This window comes from Rattus norvegicus, chromosome 9 (genome assembly GCF_036323735.1).
Source record: "Rattus norvegicus strain BN/NHsdMcwi chromosome 9, GRCr8, whole genome shotgun sequence".
NCBI classification, from domain to species: Eukaryota; Metazoa; Chordata; class Mammalia; order Rodentia; family Muridae; genus Rattus; species Rattus norvegicus.
This window is the reverse complement of record NC_086027.1, coordinates 86260654-86278603: the sequence shown is the minus strand read 5'-3', so window position 1 is coordinate 86278603 and position 17950 is coordinate 86260654. Positions and strand designations below refer to the sequence as shown.

General features: G+C 41.7%; 1 protein-coding gene across 4 annotated transcripts in view; it reads left to right on the top strand.

The window, feature by feature from the left end:
• Epha4 (Eph receptor A4) overlaps positions 1-14622 on the top strand; it is a 142763-nt gene extending 128141 nt beyond the window's left edge. For 3 of the 4 annotated variants that reach the window (XM_039083683.2, NM_001162411.1, XM_039083684.2), the window contains 5 exons: positions 1131-1280; positions 4435-4628; positions 7039-7194; positions 8026-8976; positions 12138-14622. In XM_039083683.2, coding sequence (XP_038939611.1) covers positions 1131-1280; positions 4435-4628; positions 7039-7194; positions 8026-8140 — 615 coding nt within the window. In that variant the 3' untranslated portion in view covers positions 8141-8976; positions 12138-14622. Of the gene's footprint in view, positions 1-1130; positions 1281-4434; positions 4629-7038; positions 7224-8025; positions 8977-12137 lie in introns of all 4 variants that reach the window. The other variant, XM_008767249.4, reaches the window with a different exon arrangement.
• The last annotated feature ends 3328 nt before the right edge of the window (positions 14623-17950 follow it).

Below are 17950 nucleotides of genomic sequence, written 5' to 3'. Positions count from 1 at the left end.
GACCATCAGAAAAGAACATCTGAAAGGAATAAAGGCCCCACTCCCAAGTAATTCTGATACATGCACACCCTCTTCTAAATTCTGAGGATATCTTTGCTGAACTCTGGAGATTTTTTTATTGTCATTTTCAATAATGTAATAGAAGAAAAGTTACAGAGGCTTCTAGGATACGTGTACCTAGATAAATCCCTTAGCAAATTATTTAAGGGAAGTGAATGTGTCCATCCATAGATAAGGTATGCCGACAAAGTAGGCTGCTTGTCATAGTGAACCAGAGACCAGGAAAGTAATTCCCAGTGATTTATAAGGCAAATCCTAAAAGGTGGCTCATGGAACCGCGTGTGGATCTAAATTCAAGCTCCTTTCTCCAGGCAGAACATCAGGAAATTCAAAACTCAACTAAAAGAAACAAAATAATACCTTTTTTCACAAGAAGAACCAAGTAGAAACGTGTGATGAAGCAAGAAACATTTGATGGTGTTTAGCGTATTTAGATTTGTTTTTGGAAAATTTGTCTGGGGGATAATTTCTTAGCTTATCCTTTTCTGTGATTTTTAAATTTTTTAAAAAATAATTAAACAATCGTCTTTTCCTTCATATAAAAAAACATACCGACTCTTCCCAAGGGCCCATTACCTTTAGATTATCTCGAGTAATGTTTGTCATGCTACATAGGATTAGGGAGACAGTGTGGTGGATAGAAATGTCCGTATTTGCCTTCCTTGTTCTTGTTCATTTTCTGTCAGTGCTAAGCACCGCCTTCCTCAAGGCTGTATGAGAGAAAGGCAGTTAAAAAGGAAAAACAAGGGTAAACTACATAGCCTTTGATATACCTCAAATAACAAATGTATTTATGTAAAACCTGAGATTTCCTCTCTATAATATTGCCCTAAGCAGCACTTAGAATAATTAAACAGATTACTCATTGACTACCCTGTGGTTTGTGAACACCTATGAGAAGAATTGCCTCAACCTCGAAGGCTGCAGCTCAAACAAACAAGTCGTTGTTACTGAGAGTTACCTCAGGAATGCTGTCCTCTCTCTTGTCAAGTTGTCCCTGCATTTAGAAACCAATGGCTGGCACATTGTGGGGAAAGTAAGGAAATGACTGCTAACTAATATGTTCACAGGGCGGCAAGATTCCCATCCGGTGGACTGCACCAGAAGCAATTGCGTATCGTAAATTTACCTCAGCCAGTGACGTCTGGAGCTACGGAATCGTTATGTGGGAAGTGATGTCATATGGAGAGAGGCCGTACTGGGATATGTCCAATCAAGATGTGAGTTTTTTCACTCTGAGCTTCAGGAAATTGTCTAATACCCTATAGTTAAGTAAGCACTGGGTTTCAAATAATACATTAAAGTCCATGTTCTTAATATAAGTAAATATACCTACTAACCTCATTCCGCATTATAACCCATCAGTGACTTGGTTTCAAGGCCAAAATTAAATTGTTTCCAACATTTAGTGTAGGGCAAGAAATAGATCGGTGGATTTATAGATAAACAAGGCGAAGTTTGTAAGGGAACCGATTTCACATGTGGTAAAATAAACACAAAAGTTTTGTCGAAAGAAACCTAGTGAATACTTTAAAGCTGGTATAGTTTTAATTAGACCTTGGCCCTCAAGGACTCTTAAATAAAGCTTCGCTAAATGACCCTTTGTAAATTCTGCACATCCCTTTAAACGTACCATCTGGACTAGTTCGAGAGGGAGTATCTAGGATGCATGCAATTTCAGAGACGCATTCAATAATGACACTAATAAGATTCCAGGCTAATAGAATTTAATTACAGACATCTCCAGTGAGGAAGGGAAAAACAAATACAAAACACAGTAAGTCCCAGATCAGAGATTTCCTAGAACGTGTTTTAGTTAATTTCTGGTAAAAAGTTTTAGGATTAGAAATGAAGTTACCCCACCCCCACATCTTTCAAACTTTACTAGTATTTACTCAGGGTAGGGCATTGTAGAAGAGTGTTTACAATATGATATTTAATTTATCAATTAAAACGATGCTTTCAGAGTCTCATACTCTGCTGTAACTGAGCCCTTAATACTATTTTGGAGAACTTTCCTTTTTAAAACTTGATTCTGATGTGGGATGTTGTCTGTCCACCTGCCTCATCCACCTAACAAAATAGGAAATTACAAAACCCTCACAGTTAAAGGGCCAGACGAATTGAATAGAACCACAGGTTCTCACAAGCAGAAGAGCCGTCAGAGCTATGGGGAGGCGGGTGTTCACATCTAAGTAGCCAAGTGGGGATTTCTCGTGGTGCCTACCCAGTTTAAGAAAGAGTTGTGCCGGCATTGTAGCATCTACGATTCAGAAGATCCAGAGTGGACAGGAGGAAAGAGGACAGCTAGAATGAGTGGTAGGCCATTTCCAGATGGAAAAAGACTTGGGGTGAGTGTTGTAGAGTCTATGGTGTAAAGGGAGTATAGCTTGTGGATGTCTTCAAGTCTTCTCTTTCAGCATGCTTGGATTCGGTCCCTCAGAGGCAGCATGGCGTGCATGAGCTCGCAGGCTGAGTTGTTTGCAATTAAGCTGTGTTTATTTCAGATGAAAGTCCCAGATAAATGTGTGTCCATGAAAGAGAATAATATATTTTTGCCCCACCTGTTCTCAGACTTCATAATTTTAACAGTTTCTCTAGAGCAATACTTTAAATTTGGGTGGCTTTGAGGCCACTTCTTGCTCACCAATAATATTGATTATATCATTCATGTATTGTCTGTCTGGATTTGGAGAATCATTAGGAATGGTAAGGACCCCGCGTCATTGGGCATATGGCAAATGCAGCAACAGAACCTCGGAAACCATACAAAACTTAGTAATTTAAAAAAAATTGTCTTTGGTGCCCCACCCGAGAGATTGAGTATTGAGCTGGAAAACATGCTTTGTTAACCTAAAAGCGATCTTTCCAGCTGGCCATGCATGGGTAGGGAGCTTGGGAGAGAGCACAGTCATCCCTTTGAGTTCTCCAGGCACTCATCAAGGGAGAATGCTTTCATCAACTCCAAAGTCAATACCATGTAGTTGGAAAGATAAAAGGAATAAAAGGCTCGAACTGACCCTAACGTGCTTGCCAAAATTAAAATTAAATACAAGGATGTTACATGAGGTAGAGCAGAAACCTCTCCTCTATAGAAGGAGAAGCAGATAATTCTGACACAGTAAGATACTGAAAAATACTTGGGAGGTGGTCCTCCTTCAAAAGATGATTGCTAGATTGAAGCAGTGTGCTGGCTGAAAAGACAGCCATCAAATTTGTGCCTAGAATCCAGATCCACTCAAACTGACTATTTTCTGCCTTGGGCCAGTTTCTGAGCAGCCAATAGCCCCTTGTGGGATAGATCCAGTGTGGTTATAGGGTGGCCGCGGTACTTTGTCTCCTTGGCAGCTATCATTTGGGGAGGGGCAAAGAAAAAGAAAAATGGACAATAAAAAGGCTTAAAGTATCAAACAAAAGTGCTTCCAATATCTGAGGCTGTTCATGAACAAGGCTTATGACAGAGACACTGTGTGAAGAGTTCCCCCTCCTTGACGCTGGCAGGAGTCTTTCTGCCAAATCACCTACACTGGATTCAGGTCCCGATGGGGAGACAGATTTTAGGAAAAGCCAATGAGAAGGTAGCATGGACCAAGCACAGTGGCTGAGGCAGAAGGATGTTGAGTGGGAGGCCAGCCAACTGAACTACATTGTTAGATCCTGTCTCAGAAAATAAAAGGGATGGAGAAAAAAAAAATGAAAGAAGGTAAACCCATGTGCTGTCTGTGAAGACACATGGGAAGGAATAAATTGGCAGAGTGGAATGCTTCCTTTATCTAATTAAGCAGGGAGACAAACCACACCAAAAAGACAATAAGCGGACCATGGAAACTTCCTTTTATGGGTAAGGATCTGCCTTAAAATGGGTTAGAATATATTTTTAAGAATTGACTTATCAACACTTTGAATGGAGCTCATCAGCAGAGGACTGTGGCCAAGACAGACCCAGTGTAGGTCTCCTATAGAGAAAATGACTAAGTGTCTAGAAGTGGGCACTGACTGATGCCGAGGTGACACAGGGCTGAAATGATGCCTAGGAACTTCCAATTACTTCCTAAAGGATGCCTGGCCCTGGGTGGCTTTCACTGGGGTGTGTGGATGGGCTGAGGCTGACTAGCAGAGTGTAGACAGGACCCTGTGATATTGGAGGGCTGTCACCAAAGCTCTGACACCATGCTGTGATCTAATTGGGTCCTAATCACTTTGGAATATCAATGCATCTTTCATTCGAGTTTCAGATTGGCGTCGCATCCCTTTAACAGCTGGCTTTTCTTCCCTGTTGCCAGAGATACCTAGCTTTGGCTTCTGTAAAGGAGTTGGAGTGGTGCCCATGCTCAGATTGCTGGCAGCTGACCATAGCATCCTTCTGTCTTCTAGGTGATCAAAGCCATCGAGGAAGGGTACCGGCTACCCCCGCCAATGGACTGCCCCATTGCCCTCCATCAGTTAATGCTGGACTGTTGGCAGAAAGAGAGAAGCGACAGGCCTAAATTTGGGCAGATCGTCAACATGTTGGACAAACTCATCCGCAACCCCAACAGCCTGAAGAGGACAGGGCCAGAGAGTTCCAGGTTGGCCATGCTTACTAATAATGATGCATGAGGGACCACATCATTTGTGACAAGCAAGTGCTGTGCATCCGAATTTCTGCTTTGCACAGTCACAGGCCACCTGTGAGCTCTGCAGCCTGGGTGGCTTCTTCAATCGCTTTGAGTCTAAAGAAGCTAATTGGTCTGTTTAAAAAAAAAATCATAAAGGCCCCAGGGTCATTGTTCACCAGGATGTTTCCTTTAGAGAACGGGCTGTCCTGTCAAGAGATTCAGGGCACCTAGACACAAGACTCACCTGGTGTAGCTCAGGGTAGAAAGGCCTGTCCATTAGACTGTTAAGTCGAAGATGATAAGACTCAGGTCTGCTTGGGGTGTGGTACCCACTTGACTTCAAATCTGAGCTTCTCTAAGGTATCTCTCTTGTCCTGACCCTGACTTAAGAATAGAATGTCACTTCCATATTGAGATGTCCAAGGCCCTCTAGTTTTTGCAGGCTCTCTGAAGTTCTCTTCAGAAAAGCCTTAGCATCCTGGAGGAAAAGGAATATCTTTGCTATCATGAATGCGGCTAAACTTTACTCTTAGCTGGGACTGTGTAACTTTATTATTTGAAGAAAGACATCTTCTACCATCCGGGAGCTTGTTTTTTGTCCTATTCTTGGAAAGATTAAAATGACTCCCAAGCCTTCTTTCCAGGGCTAGCGAGTTTTTTCAGTTCTCAGCATGAATCTCCCCTACCTTCTTGCCTCCATCTGTGTCCTTTTGGGGGGAGGTATTTTTTAAGGTCAATTTTAGTACTTGGTACTTCTCCTAGCACTTAGATATGAGAAGCTCTTCAGCTGCTATTTTCACATAATGCATGCCTTGTGCCAAAGCATAGAGCAGGTTGAGTTACAGCATATATTTTTCTCAGTTTTGAACTTTTTCTTGATAATATACTTAAATAATGCTTGTCACTATTAATAGTAGGATATAATAGAATACGGACACGACTTAGCACAAATTTAGGCAAATGTGGTGTTCTACAAAGAGAACGGAGACTTCTGAACAAGTCAGGCAATGGCTGACTGACACCCAGTAGAGATATTTTCACCCTGAAGTTTTCTGACCTTGACAGGCACTTGGAGCCCCGTTCATGAGCTTAGCCTGAAATTACAAATAAATACGAATGACTCGGTCTTTGTTTAACAACAAATGCTGTGACTCTAACCCCCACACTTAATGACAGTTATACAATTCTATGGGGTAATGTTATTAGTTCAAAGTTAGGAGAATTCAACCTTGTGTATTTTTATTGTAAGCCATTGCTGAATTTTCCTCAGAAAAATTAGACAACTGAACTGACGGATACAAGAGGAAGGTCAGAGAGACAAGTTATTGGAACACAAAATTGATTGCTGAAAAATGAGTTTTTGTTAAAGGGAATAATAAAAAATGAAAATAATGTAGGTAAAAAAATGAAAGCTTTTCAAGGATTGGATTGATTCTGTATAAAAAACAAATCTAGGCATCACAATAACTTCCTTCAGTTTTTTATAAGAAAAAAAATTTTTGAGGACATTTTTCCAACTTAAATGTGCACAATCATAGATTCAGGCTAAAATATTAAAACCAGACACAGAATTTCTGTGGTTTTAAGGGGAAAGGAAAGTTAAAGAAGATCATGTTTCTGTACAGGAAACAACAATAAAGGTGTTATGAAATTTCTCTCTGAAGGGCTAGCCTGTGATCATTCAGCAGAAATATAAAGACTATATGTCTCTTAAAGACTTTAATGGATGGGAGATTCCTCGTGTATCTCTATCATGAGGAAAGACAGAGTGCTCAAGACCTGTCAGTCTTGACTATCGATCTGACAGTAAACTCCTAACTTAAGAATGACCTAATTAAGTTAAGAAGGCTTTGACTTTATTGGAATAACTATCAGCAGAGGAGTCTGAGGAGCATATACCCCAATTCAGAGAGCAAACACAGTGCTATTTTTCCTCCTGGTCTTTGCATGTGCTGGTCAGGCCTAGGTTGTTTCAAGAGAGAACTAACTCCTCCTGTCCTGGCCTTGTGGGGATGTACTGAGCATGTCTCGCACACCTAACTGAGAGCATGCTGGACCGGAGCACTCTCTGCTCTCTCAGCTTCCATCTCGACTGGCAGCTTACACGCTCCCAATTCTCCTTTGTGTCCACAGTTGGTATACAGTCGTGATGGAAAATAGAATCTTTCTCCAAAGACCGCACAGGGTTGACTCAGAAGGGCTCCCCCATTCTCTACCAAGTTAGGATGATCAAGAACCTGGCCCACCTAAAATGAGGGCCGTGAACAAAGAGAAGAAAGACAACTATTCTGTTTAAAACTCTGTCCCTTTGCTTCCCGAGCCTGTCTGTCGGATGCAATCTGACTTCTAGCTGGTTTACACATTCTCATTCTCTTTTCAGACCAAACACAGCCTTGTTAGATCCCAGCTCCCCTGAATTCTCCGCCGTAGTATCAGTGGGTGACTGGCTGCAGGCCATCAAAATGGACCGGTATAAGGACAACTTCACAGCCGCCGGGTACACGACACTAGAAGCTGTGGTTCACATGAGCCAGGAGTAAGTACTCAGCGATGTAACACCAAAGGGTAAATCGAGATTTCATAGTATTTGCCTGTTGTGCTTTGAGCTTCATAATCATTCCCTACTCATTAAATTAAAAAAAAATCAAATAAAAAGAAATCTGGAACTGTCGTATTAAAGAATTAATAAATAACTCGGCAGCAGGTTCGCTACCCGCCTCAATGTTTAGCATTCCTGAATGAAAGACACACACAGAGATAGCCTTTATATTTTGATATTTCTTAATCAGTACAATAGCTGCTAAACTCCACTACTGAGAGAATCTACCTCCCGCTGATAATTCTGAGTTACAACTTACTAAATTTTGTGTTTTATCTCAGTTGTTCTGGGCCCAGAGGGCTGCCCAACTGGGCTGCGCTCTGGGCCCCGCTCACCCAATATGGCGGCTCTCCTTCTCATTCCCCTCCCAGTCCCATGCCCAGGAATCCTTAAAGTCTCAGCCCTGTCCAGCCATTGGCTGCTGGTATCTTTATTTACCAATCAGAACCAACCGGGGGGAGGGGGGTGGTCCCTCAGTGTCCTGTGAAGTTATGTGGACCCTCAAATATAAATAATTTTGGGGACCCACATTAACATTAAAATACAAACAACATTAGGCCAAACCCACTACATGGAATGCCTCTCATTTTATAAGACCTTTATATAGTACCTGCATTGTTGTATTGGATGACTTAATGAAACATTTCTACACCTGCCTTGTACTGTACTAATTGTGGCTGATTCACATGTGTGTCTGCATGAAGCCTTTAGGAGGAGGTTCTCCGTACCCTCCATGACTTTCTCTCCCTCTCTCGGCCCCACCCGCAGTGACCTGGCGCGAATTGGCATCACCGCAATCACGCACCAGAATAAGATTTTGAGCAGCGTCCAGGCGATGCGAACCCAGATGCAGCAGATGCATGGCAGGATGGTTCCTGTCTGAGCCAGTACCGAACAGACTCAAAACTCTCGAATAGTTTACCTCATCCATGCACTTTAATTGAAGAACTGCACTTTTTTTACTTCGTCTTCGCCCTCTGAAATTAAAGGAAAACAAACAAACAAACAAACAAACAAAAACACAAATATTATCTGCAGCGTTGCTTGGTGTAAGAGATTGCTGAAACCGCGGGGCTTGTAATGAATGACCTTGATCATCGGAATTAAACCCGGAGCCAGTAATTTCTCAGAAGAACTCTGTCCATCGCTGGTGTGTAAAATACATGTACTTATATAAATAAAACTCTGCCTCTGAGTTTCGATGCTGTATTCCCCGTCAGATACGTGGCTTTTCAAGTCACCGGAATCCTTTCTCTGTCTGGAATTTCAACGGAAGGATTTCATCTGTGGCATTAACTACAGTCATCACTCCTTACTGGGACGAAGACCCTCTGTGCCCCAGGAGCATTGTTAAAGGACTCAATGGTGGCTGTCAGGGCTTGGTTTATACCACAGAGGAAAATGCAGGTGAAAACCACTTGGCCCATTCATGCTGCCTCGTCAGTGCCCAGGACACCTGGCGGATTGTTAGGACAAAGAGGGGTGGGGGTGGGGCTAGAAAGACAAGAAAATGGATTTTTAAAAAAATGCAAACTCCCAAGCCCTATTACCCCTAACCGGACAAATGAGGTTTCTTTGGGCTCGAGGCTGTGCCATATAAAGTCTTGTTTGGGAATGCTACAAACTTATCATAACTACCTTATGGATAGTGGGCTGAGACAATCCTGAATGGAGAATTTTCACACACCCCTTTAAAGAGGCAACTCCCAAATTTACAAGGTAAGTTGAAAGAATGAGCTCCTCCCCCCACCCCCCCCATTTTCTTTTGAAACCCGGAAAAGCTCATGTCAGGTGCTGGGTTGTATGAGATTTCAGTTTTCTTTGGAGAGAAGACACCAAGACTAATATGGCACCACTGTTGTTCCTCAAGAAATAGAAAAAAATTCCTTGAAGTTAGGTCAAGGTTATGTGGCCAGATTCTATATTCCCTACTGGCTGCCTTTCTCTCAAGAAGGGTCCCCTTGCCGTCTAGTGCCATTCACTGAGGCTGGGCCTGTTTAATATCTGGATCTCAGATGTAGCGTTAGGAGCCTTTCTAACTACTGGATTGAGCTCCTGGTCCTTGGGAGGAGTCAGCTAAATAAGTTAGCTTTTATCAGTCTTATCCCAGTAACCCTGGAGGATTCATCCACAAATCCATGCTGTGACTGGAAATAGCTATCACTTCCTTGTTACCAAAAAAAATGACCTCCTAAAACGTACTTTTCATTTTGTACTCCATAAGCAGCATTCGGCACCTCTGTTTTAAGTTCTAGAACTTTCTCCATGACTATTTCAGTTTTATCACTTTTAACCAAGAGCTCGCCTAGTTACATAGTTACATCTCACACACACACACACACACATACACACACACACACACACACTCCTCTCTCTCTCTCCCTCTCCCTCCCTCCCTCTCTCTCTCCCTCCCTCCCTCTCTCTTCTCCCTCTTTTTTTTTCTGAAAGCTATTTCTTATAGAGTAAGGAATGCTAAATTTGAAATTTGATGCTGTCAAATTATGACAGTTTAGTAAAAACTCTTCTTACAATATTAGTTGTAAAAAGCTTTTCTCTTCCCAGGGGATATATATTTTTTTAAAGTGCTCCAACAATTTTTGTTTTATCTCTGCTTTTGCTGAAGCCTAGGAGTTCTTGATTTTTTTTTTTTATGCTAAAAGTTGACAAATATGGTGGGGATCTGCACCTTTTTTTTTTCTCTTTGGCCTGTTTTGATATATTAAAAAGGTTTTAAGAAGCTGTGGAAGTTTAAGGGTGCTTTGATGTTTGGTGTGCACGCCCGTGAGTGGCTTGTGTCTGGAGGTTAAAGGACAAGAACATGAACAAGTCAGTTAGTTCTACATGTAGGTCCCAGGGATTGAACTCAGGTCATTAGACTTGATATCAGGCACTCTTATCCACTGAGCCGTCCCACTGGTCCAAGTCCTTTGTTTTTAACCTACGGCCCTAGTCCAGTAAGGAAGTGTTATGGAATTATACATTAAGTGAGAACAGAGCTACCTCGAAGCCAGTACTGAATCATTAAAAGGTTTCCTTTTTTAAAGTCACCAACTTGAGGTGCGACATGTTTTTCTAAACACCGAATGTGTTCAAAGCACCACCTCGCTATACTCTGACAAGTGAACATTGTTTGTAGTGCTGAGGTCCTTTCCTTACTCCTTGGCAGTTATCTCTGCAAGTGGAATAATATGGAAAGTTACATCATTCAAAGGCCACCTTCCGAGTCTTAGTCTTAACCATATGCCTATGGTAAAGTCAAAGCCAGTGGAAGGCCAATAAAGGATGTCCCAAGTGTCTGCAGTAACACCCAAGGAGCAGTGAAAGTGTTTACTGCCTCCTGAAGTTTTAGCAGTGAGCCATGAGAACAATAGGAAAGCCACACTGTTTCCCAGGGCATGGAGCCAGACTCTGGCATCCCGACAGCAATGTGGTCTAAAGCCAACTGAAACGTTGACACGGGAAAGTCGCCCCACTTTGCTTCCTAACTCAGTTCCTCCACCTGTAAATTAGACAGATAATGATACCTTCATAATAACAGCTCTCCTGACCTGGTGTGTGTACATGTGAGAAGTGCTCTTTCACAGAGCTCCCCAGAGGGACGGGTGCCTTCTCCCACCTCATCCAGGTTCACCTCATGTTCTCTGCATGTGGCCCAGTGGTCAAAAGATCGTTCAAGTGCCAAGCACCAGGCAGATGGCATGTTTTTGCTTTGATTCACAGGAGACTGGGAAGCAGTATGTATCTATATTAAAGGATACAGTTGTAAAGATATTTGCACATCCTGCGACTAACTTTGAAGAGTAGTCATTTTGTGTATTGAAGCACATTGCATTTTATTTTACGTATTATATAGGCCCTTCATAGACCACATGGCTTCCTTAGCTTCAGTTCTAGAACTCCCTTAATTAAAAGAACTAGCTGCTTGGACTCTTACTCTGACATTAACTAGATGGCAACTTTCAGAGCCCCTTCCTTCTCACCTTATATATCCCATCTTCAACTAAAGAAGTATCCACTCAGTACTGTGAATATATTTACATAATAGGTATTTGTATTCCATGAAGAGGAGGGTTTACAGCCGGAAGGGGACAGACATAGATAGCACAAGAAACTTTCTATTCAAATGTTGCCTGTGCATATGATGTGGTTGAATATTGGAGTTTTAAGGTCAAGTTCATATTCTCCTTGTCCTTCATATGTGCCTGATGAAATCTGTATATGGTCAGGTTTCAAAAGCCTACGGTTTATTACTTTCCAGAAAAGAAGAGTTAGAAAATATGTTAGATCCTATTTCTTTCTTTTCCTCATTTATTTATTTGGTTAGTCTTAGTTATTCGTTAGATAGGTTTTAGTTGGTTTTGTTTGTCTTACTATGTAGCCTGCCCTGGCCTGAAATTTGTTTTGTAGACTAGGCTAGCCTCCAACTCATACAGCTCTACCTGCCTCTCTCTCCTGAGTGCTAAAATTAAAAGTTTGTACCACTATGCCCAGGTCTCTTAAAAAAAAAAAATTAATTTGACTAGCCAGATGTAGTGACTCATGCCTTTAATCCTAGCACACAGGGGGCAGAGGCATGTGGATCTCTGGAAGTTCAAGGCCAGCCAGAGTGACATAGTGAGACCCCGTCTCAAGTAATAACAACAATAATGGCTGGGATAGTTATAATCGGCCTCTGTAATGACAAGTGAGTTGTTCTTGCTAGTTTGTATTTAAGCTACATATTAATGGGACTCAGTATGTATCAAGCCTTGTCACTTTCTGTAAACCTAAAATGTTGCGTGTCCTGCTTCTGTGACAGAAGCGTGTGATGTGTAGCTGATTGGTTGACTGCCGGCGGGTAATATACTGACTGACAATTTTTGTCTCTCTTTTCTCTGCAGGGAATAGATTCTGGTATCTCAGCCTCTCAGCCCTTCCTGTTGATGACATAAGCCCTTGGAAGAAAAGAGAACACACCCTCCTTGGTTCCTTCTGAATGTTTTTCTTTGGCTTCTCTTCTGCCAGTTCTGAGGCAAAGACACGACAAAACACCTGTACCTGAAAAGCAAAAGAAATGTGTCAAGTCCCCTTCGCCCAGGAAAACATCAAGCTTTGGCAGCTGTTCTCCAGTTGCACGGAGGAACGTGCGTCTCAAGACACCAGCTCTGCAGAGCCCTTGCTCCCAAACTCCTTGTGGTTTTATTTATACGTATTTCCATATTTCATTCCTGTACGTCACTGCTGCATCCATGTGGCAGCACGTGACCAAATGGTACAGGTTTTACTATGGACGCCAGGTCAGGCGCCACCACGCAGAACAAAGCCAGTTCCGTAAGCTGCCTCCGATAAGCATTGCTGAAGTGACATTTTACCCAGGGTGTGCCATTGCAGTGATACAAATATATTTTTTTCCTAGACTAAAATATGACCTGAATATCTCTTTTGATGTGTGTAAATAGGTGTGAGTGAGTGAGTATGTGTGTGTGTGTTTGTGTGTGTGTGTGTGTGTGTGTGTGCTTGCATACGTGTGTGCGTGCGTGACCTCATGCTTAGAACTGCCTGTGAATGTTGTGGAATGCTATACCTGGAGAGTTCTGGTTTATTACCAGTTCAAAGATAGAGAGTCACATGATATACGAGACCCGGAGACCATGTCCGTCCCCTTGGGAAGACAGCTTGGAAATACTACGTGTTCTTTATCCGTAAGTGTAATGTGTCTGTCACATTCATCCTAAGAAGCAGTTCTTTGGACAGTTTTCACCCCGATGGTGGAATGAGTTTCTTGATATACACCTGACTGGCCAGTTCCACAATGGAGAGAGAAGGGGATGGAATCCGTATAGTGACCCCGGATGGAGTATAAGTCGCCTTTGTTTCCCTGCATAAATGACCTTGCTGAATGCGAACAAATATATGCAATTCATATACTTTTTGGAGATGAACTTAGATATGCGTGTCAGCCTTGAGATGACGTGTCTGGAGTAATACTTTGTGTCCCAGTGTCACAGAAAAATACATCCATGCCAGTGGCTCTTGAGGTTAATAATGTAGTTGGGATGGAATGGCCTCTAGCAAATCCAGGTTCCCCAATTACATGTAGAAAGTTCTGGTAATTAATATGCAGCTAACTACTTCTGCCCTTGAAAGTACATCGGTCTTCTAGAATCAGAGTTCTGGTGTATGAAGATTCAGTATTGACAGGATATGTTATACCAAACTCCAGCCAGCATACTGCCATGTTACTTAACCTGAGTGGCTGCCTTGCTTATTCCGAGCGATGGTTACAGAAGCTGTGACCATTTATATAAGCTATAACATCAAATCAGGGAATTAAAAAAAAAAAAAAAACGGGGGAAAAATTCTGAACCATATATTGTTGAATAAGTAAAGAAAATCACCAATAAATATTTATTGCATTCTGACAGGGTGTGTGTGGCATTGTATTCTCGTAACTATGCCAGAGTGACAAAGCTAATTCACCCCTTTTGGGGGGACCTTAATATATTTTTAAAGGGATGTGCCTATGCATTGATGCCTGAAAAATATGTGTAAAAAAAAAGATGAAGTTGTACCTTTGAGTGGATCATCTTTCCCAAAGGTCAGGTGGGAGGAGGTCAACTTCCGGGTCTGTGTTCAGCTCAGGATCGAGCGCTGGTCTCGTGAGCTGGAAGGCTAAAATCTGTTCAAATCTACTAAGCAGCTTCGAGCTGTTCCCTGCACCAAATCAAGTTGTTTCACCACGTGTCTGCAGGCTCTGAGTTATTTTTGGCAATCTGATAAATGAAATGTTCTGGTGTGTTTAAAAGAATAGAGGAAAGGTTGTGTTCGCAACCTCATTTCTGTGTGTTCTGAGACCTCTTGTATTCATCTGTGAAGGGTACGTGTATCAATCCATACACTCCTATAGCCTCAATGACTTGTCTGAAGACACTTAAATTTTGACCAGTAAAGGAAAGTTCTAGAAGCAATATTTTCACTCCTTTAGCATTGTCCAAATAACATCAAGTATTAATAAACGCTGAAGAGTGTATTTATTTTGTATTACTCCAAGTCTGTTGGAATATGCAAGGACTGTGGTTATAATTAGAATGTATAAGGCATAATTATAATTTAGTTCATTCTGAAAAAGAAGTTAGCCGGACATCTCTTGTTTCATACATGTTCCAAATTTTGAGCAATCTTTTGAGTTAGCCATAGATTTTTTTCTATTTTGTTCTTATTTGTCAAGGTATTTTTTTCTTCCCTTCATGAACTTTAGGTACACATAACTTATGTCATTTATTTATGGTCTTTTATACCTAGTTTGTAAAGTTGTAAAATAGCAAACTAAATGCAAAGAGTTTGCATTTGAAAGTAATAAAGTAGTTGCTGTATTCAAACCTGAAATCTGGTTGTCTATGTTCTATTTCATTTTCTTCAGTGTTGGGGACACACATGCTGGGCAAATGCTTCACCAAAGAGCTAAGCCCAGGCTCCTTTTACATCAAGACAAGCTCTTACTAAGTTGCTGAGCATGGCCTTTAACTCATGTTAAAAGCCCATGGTAACCTTGAACTTGGAATCATTTGACTTCTGCCTCTCTAGTAGCTGGGATTACAAGCTTGTACCACTCTTCTTTGATTGGTTTTAGATGTGACTTTTCAATAAGTTCCATTTGCATAGTATTGCTATATAATTAGTTGTTTGAGTAAACACGGATTCTTAACTCCTAATTGAATGTATTTATTTGGAGGATTAATTATTTAATTAAAACATTTAGTTTTGGGGTTTTGTTTTGTTTTGTTTTCTTTGTTTGTTTGGAAAAAACTCTCACAATGTATGTAACCCAGGGATTGGCCTCAGAAATCTCAGCCTCCTGACTTTAGGATAACAGGCATGTGCTGGTATGCCCAATTTACTAATTGTTATTTTAATTGTACATGTTTATGGAATGCAGTGTAGTTTGATACATAAATATAGTATGTGAAAAGTTACTGGCTTCTTATCTTTGCCACTCAAAACCATGCATCAAAAGCAAAAAAAATCTGACTTTGAGATCCTATATTCCACTTTAGATTTTAAACTTAAAGTCCAGAATCCCCTGCTTAATAATTCCCCGATGCAGAGTAAGATTCTTACATACCTTAGGCCTGTTTCCTTATTTGTACCACTGGTAATTATAGTGCTGGGAGTCTTTATAAAAGTTAGATATTTTGCCATGTTTGCAGCCATGTGTCAGATCTGTGACAGCTTTCAGTCTAATGGCACCAACTTCTTCAGCACCCTCAGCCCTCTAGCCTCTCTGACATCCTTGTTACTTACCCAAGATGCCAAACACCAGACTTCATTTTGGTTTTTGTTTTCTCATATAGTACACCTCCTTTCTCCCCTCCCTCCTAGTCTCTCCATGACTCTGCTCTGAAAGAGCAGGCCTCCCAGGGACAAAAGCAGCTTAACATGCTAGAGTAAGGCAAGGCACAGTACTATCACATCAAGACAACTGAATAGAAGGACAGTCATCCCAAAAGTAGGCATAAGAGTCAGGGACAGCCCCCCCTCCAACTGTTAGGATTCCCACAAGAACACCAAACTACTCAGCCATTCGCATATGCAAAGTACCTAGGTCAGACCCTTGCAGGCTCCCTAATCTCTGTGAGCCTCATGAGCCCCAGTCAGTTGATTCTGTGGTCTGCAAGCACCATATTCTGGGTTTTGAATCTAAGATCTAGGGGTCCCGACAGTGCCATTCAACAAGGTTCAAGCTAACCCCAGCTATTTAACGGTTACTTCTACACGTGTACAAAGGTTTTGAAAGGGGAGTCCCATAAATGTCTTCAAATTCTAAATAGGTTTGGAGACACCAAATCATGAAAAGCCTGGTCTTCAGAGAAATGCTGTCTTCATGACACTGTTACGCAAAATAAATACCAGTTGGTAAAAATCCATGTTCACTGAAAACTTAAGCCATCAAGTCTCTCTGGTAAAACCTTGGGAGCAAGAGCTGATTTCAAGAAGGGTATGTGGCATATTATAGTCTGATATGTTTACAAAGGGTCATCATGGCAACTCTTGCAAGCACTGAGTCATCACTCATCCACTCCCCTCTTGATGCAGCCATGCTTGTTATGCAAAGGTCATAGCAGAAGAGCAAGTGGATATGGAAAATCATACTCAGAGATCTATAGCTATCCTTGGAAGACAATTTGATTCCTACCTTCTCATCACCAAGAACTCAACGAGTTCCAAATGCAGGTGCTAGGACACTAGGAAATCTACCCTTAAGTACACAGAGAAAGGAGCTGAAACTTGAGGAATGGACCAGTCAGAGAAGATGTTCCCCTAGGAGTAAATACAGCCTTGTAAGCCTCGGGTTTCACTTTTAGTTCTTTTCGAGCCCAACTAAGCTTCATTCACATAAGTGAACATTCTTGCCCTTGTCTTTCACACATTACTGGGCTTCTAGCAGAATAGATGTCTACACATCTCTAACCATAACTCCCGTCTACACAGAAGTACCTGCTTTTTTAGGGTTTTAAGGGTCTTAACCATTCCATTAAAGACTGGGGAGTTCACAATTAAATCTTTATCCCTCACAATTGATTTGAAGAGTGTTCTCTTTTTTTTTCTTTTCAGAGCTGAGAACCGAACCCAGGGCCTTGCACTTGCTAGGCAAGCGCTCTACCACTGAGCTAAATCCCCCACCCCTGAAGAGTGTTCTCTTAAAAAGAAAAGATACAGCTAGAACATGAAAAGTCCTATCAACATGCACTCTTTCATTTCTGATGGGTAAGGCTTGAAAGCCTTAATCTGTGTCTCCCAAAGTACTGGTTTGGAGCCTACCATGTCAGTCTTTCATTTATTTGAGTATTTCTGAGCACTAACTACTTCTCAGTCACAGTGCTAGGCTCTGTTTATGTAATTCTCACAACAGCCCACAAAAGGAAAACCAGCAAAGGAAATTTTTTACCCCCATCAGTAAGTGTGAACACTGGGTGTTGTGTTTAGACAACAAGTCCCAGGCCATCTTGCTGATAAGTATTGAATTGGAAAATTAAACATAAGCAAAGAGCATCTAAAAAGTGATTCTCAACCAGTGGGTCACAACTCCTTTGGGGGTTAAAAAAAACCCTTTCACAGGGGTCACCTAAGATTATTGGGAAAGATATTTACATTATGATTCATGACAATAGCAAAATTACACTGAGGAAGTAGCAATAAAAATAATTCCATGGTTGGGGGTCACCCATGAGGAATTGTATTAAGGGTCACAGCATAAGGACGGTCAAGAACCAGTGTTCTAAAAGTGGTTCTTCACCATCCTGACATATGAGGTACCCAAGTTACTCCACCCCATCTGTTTCTACTGTCAGATTAGTTAGCAGCGTGTTCCTCTGTATTCTTGCATGGCTATTCTGTTGCTAGGTAGGCTATTTTTTAATTGATTTGTCATTCTGTTTCTCCCTCCCTCCTTCCCTTTATCCCTCCCTCTCTCTCTCTACCCTGTATCTCTCTTGCCCCTCCCTCTTTATCCCCTCCCTCTCCCCCTCCCCTTCCCTCCCTCCCTCCCTCCCTCCCTCCCTCCCTCCTTCTTGACCCGTCCATCAGGTCCAGTTATTTAGGGTCCCGAAGAGGCGCTACCCGAGGGTCAAGAGGGGGAGAAAAGAAGGAGACCAAGCAAGGTTCTGTTGTCAAGGTCTCGTTTATTGAGAGGAATGTACAGCATTTAAAGCTCTGA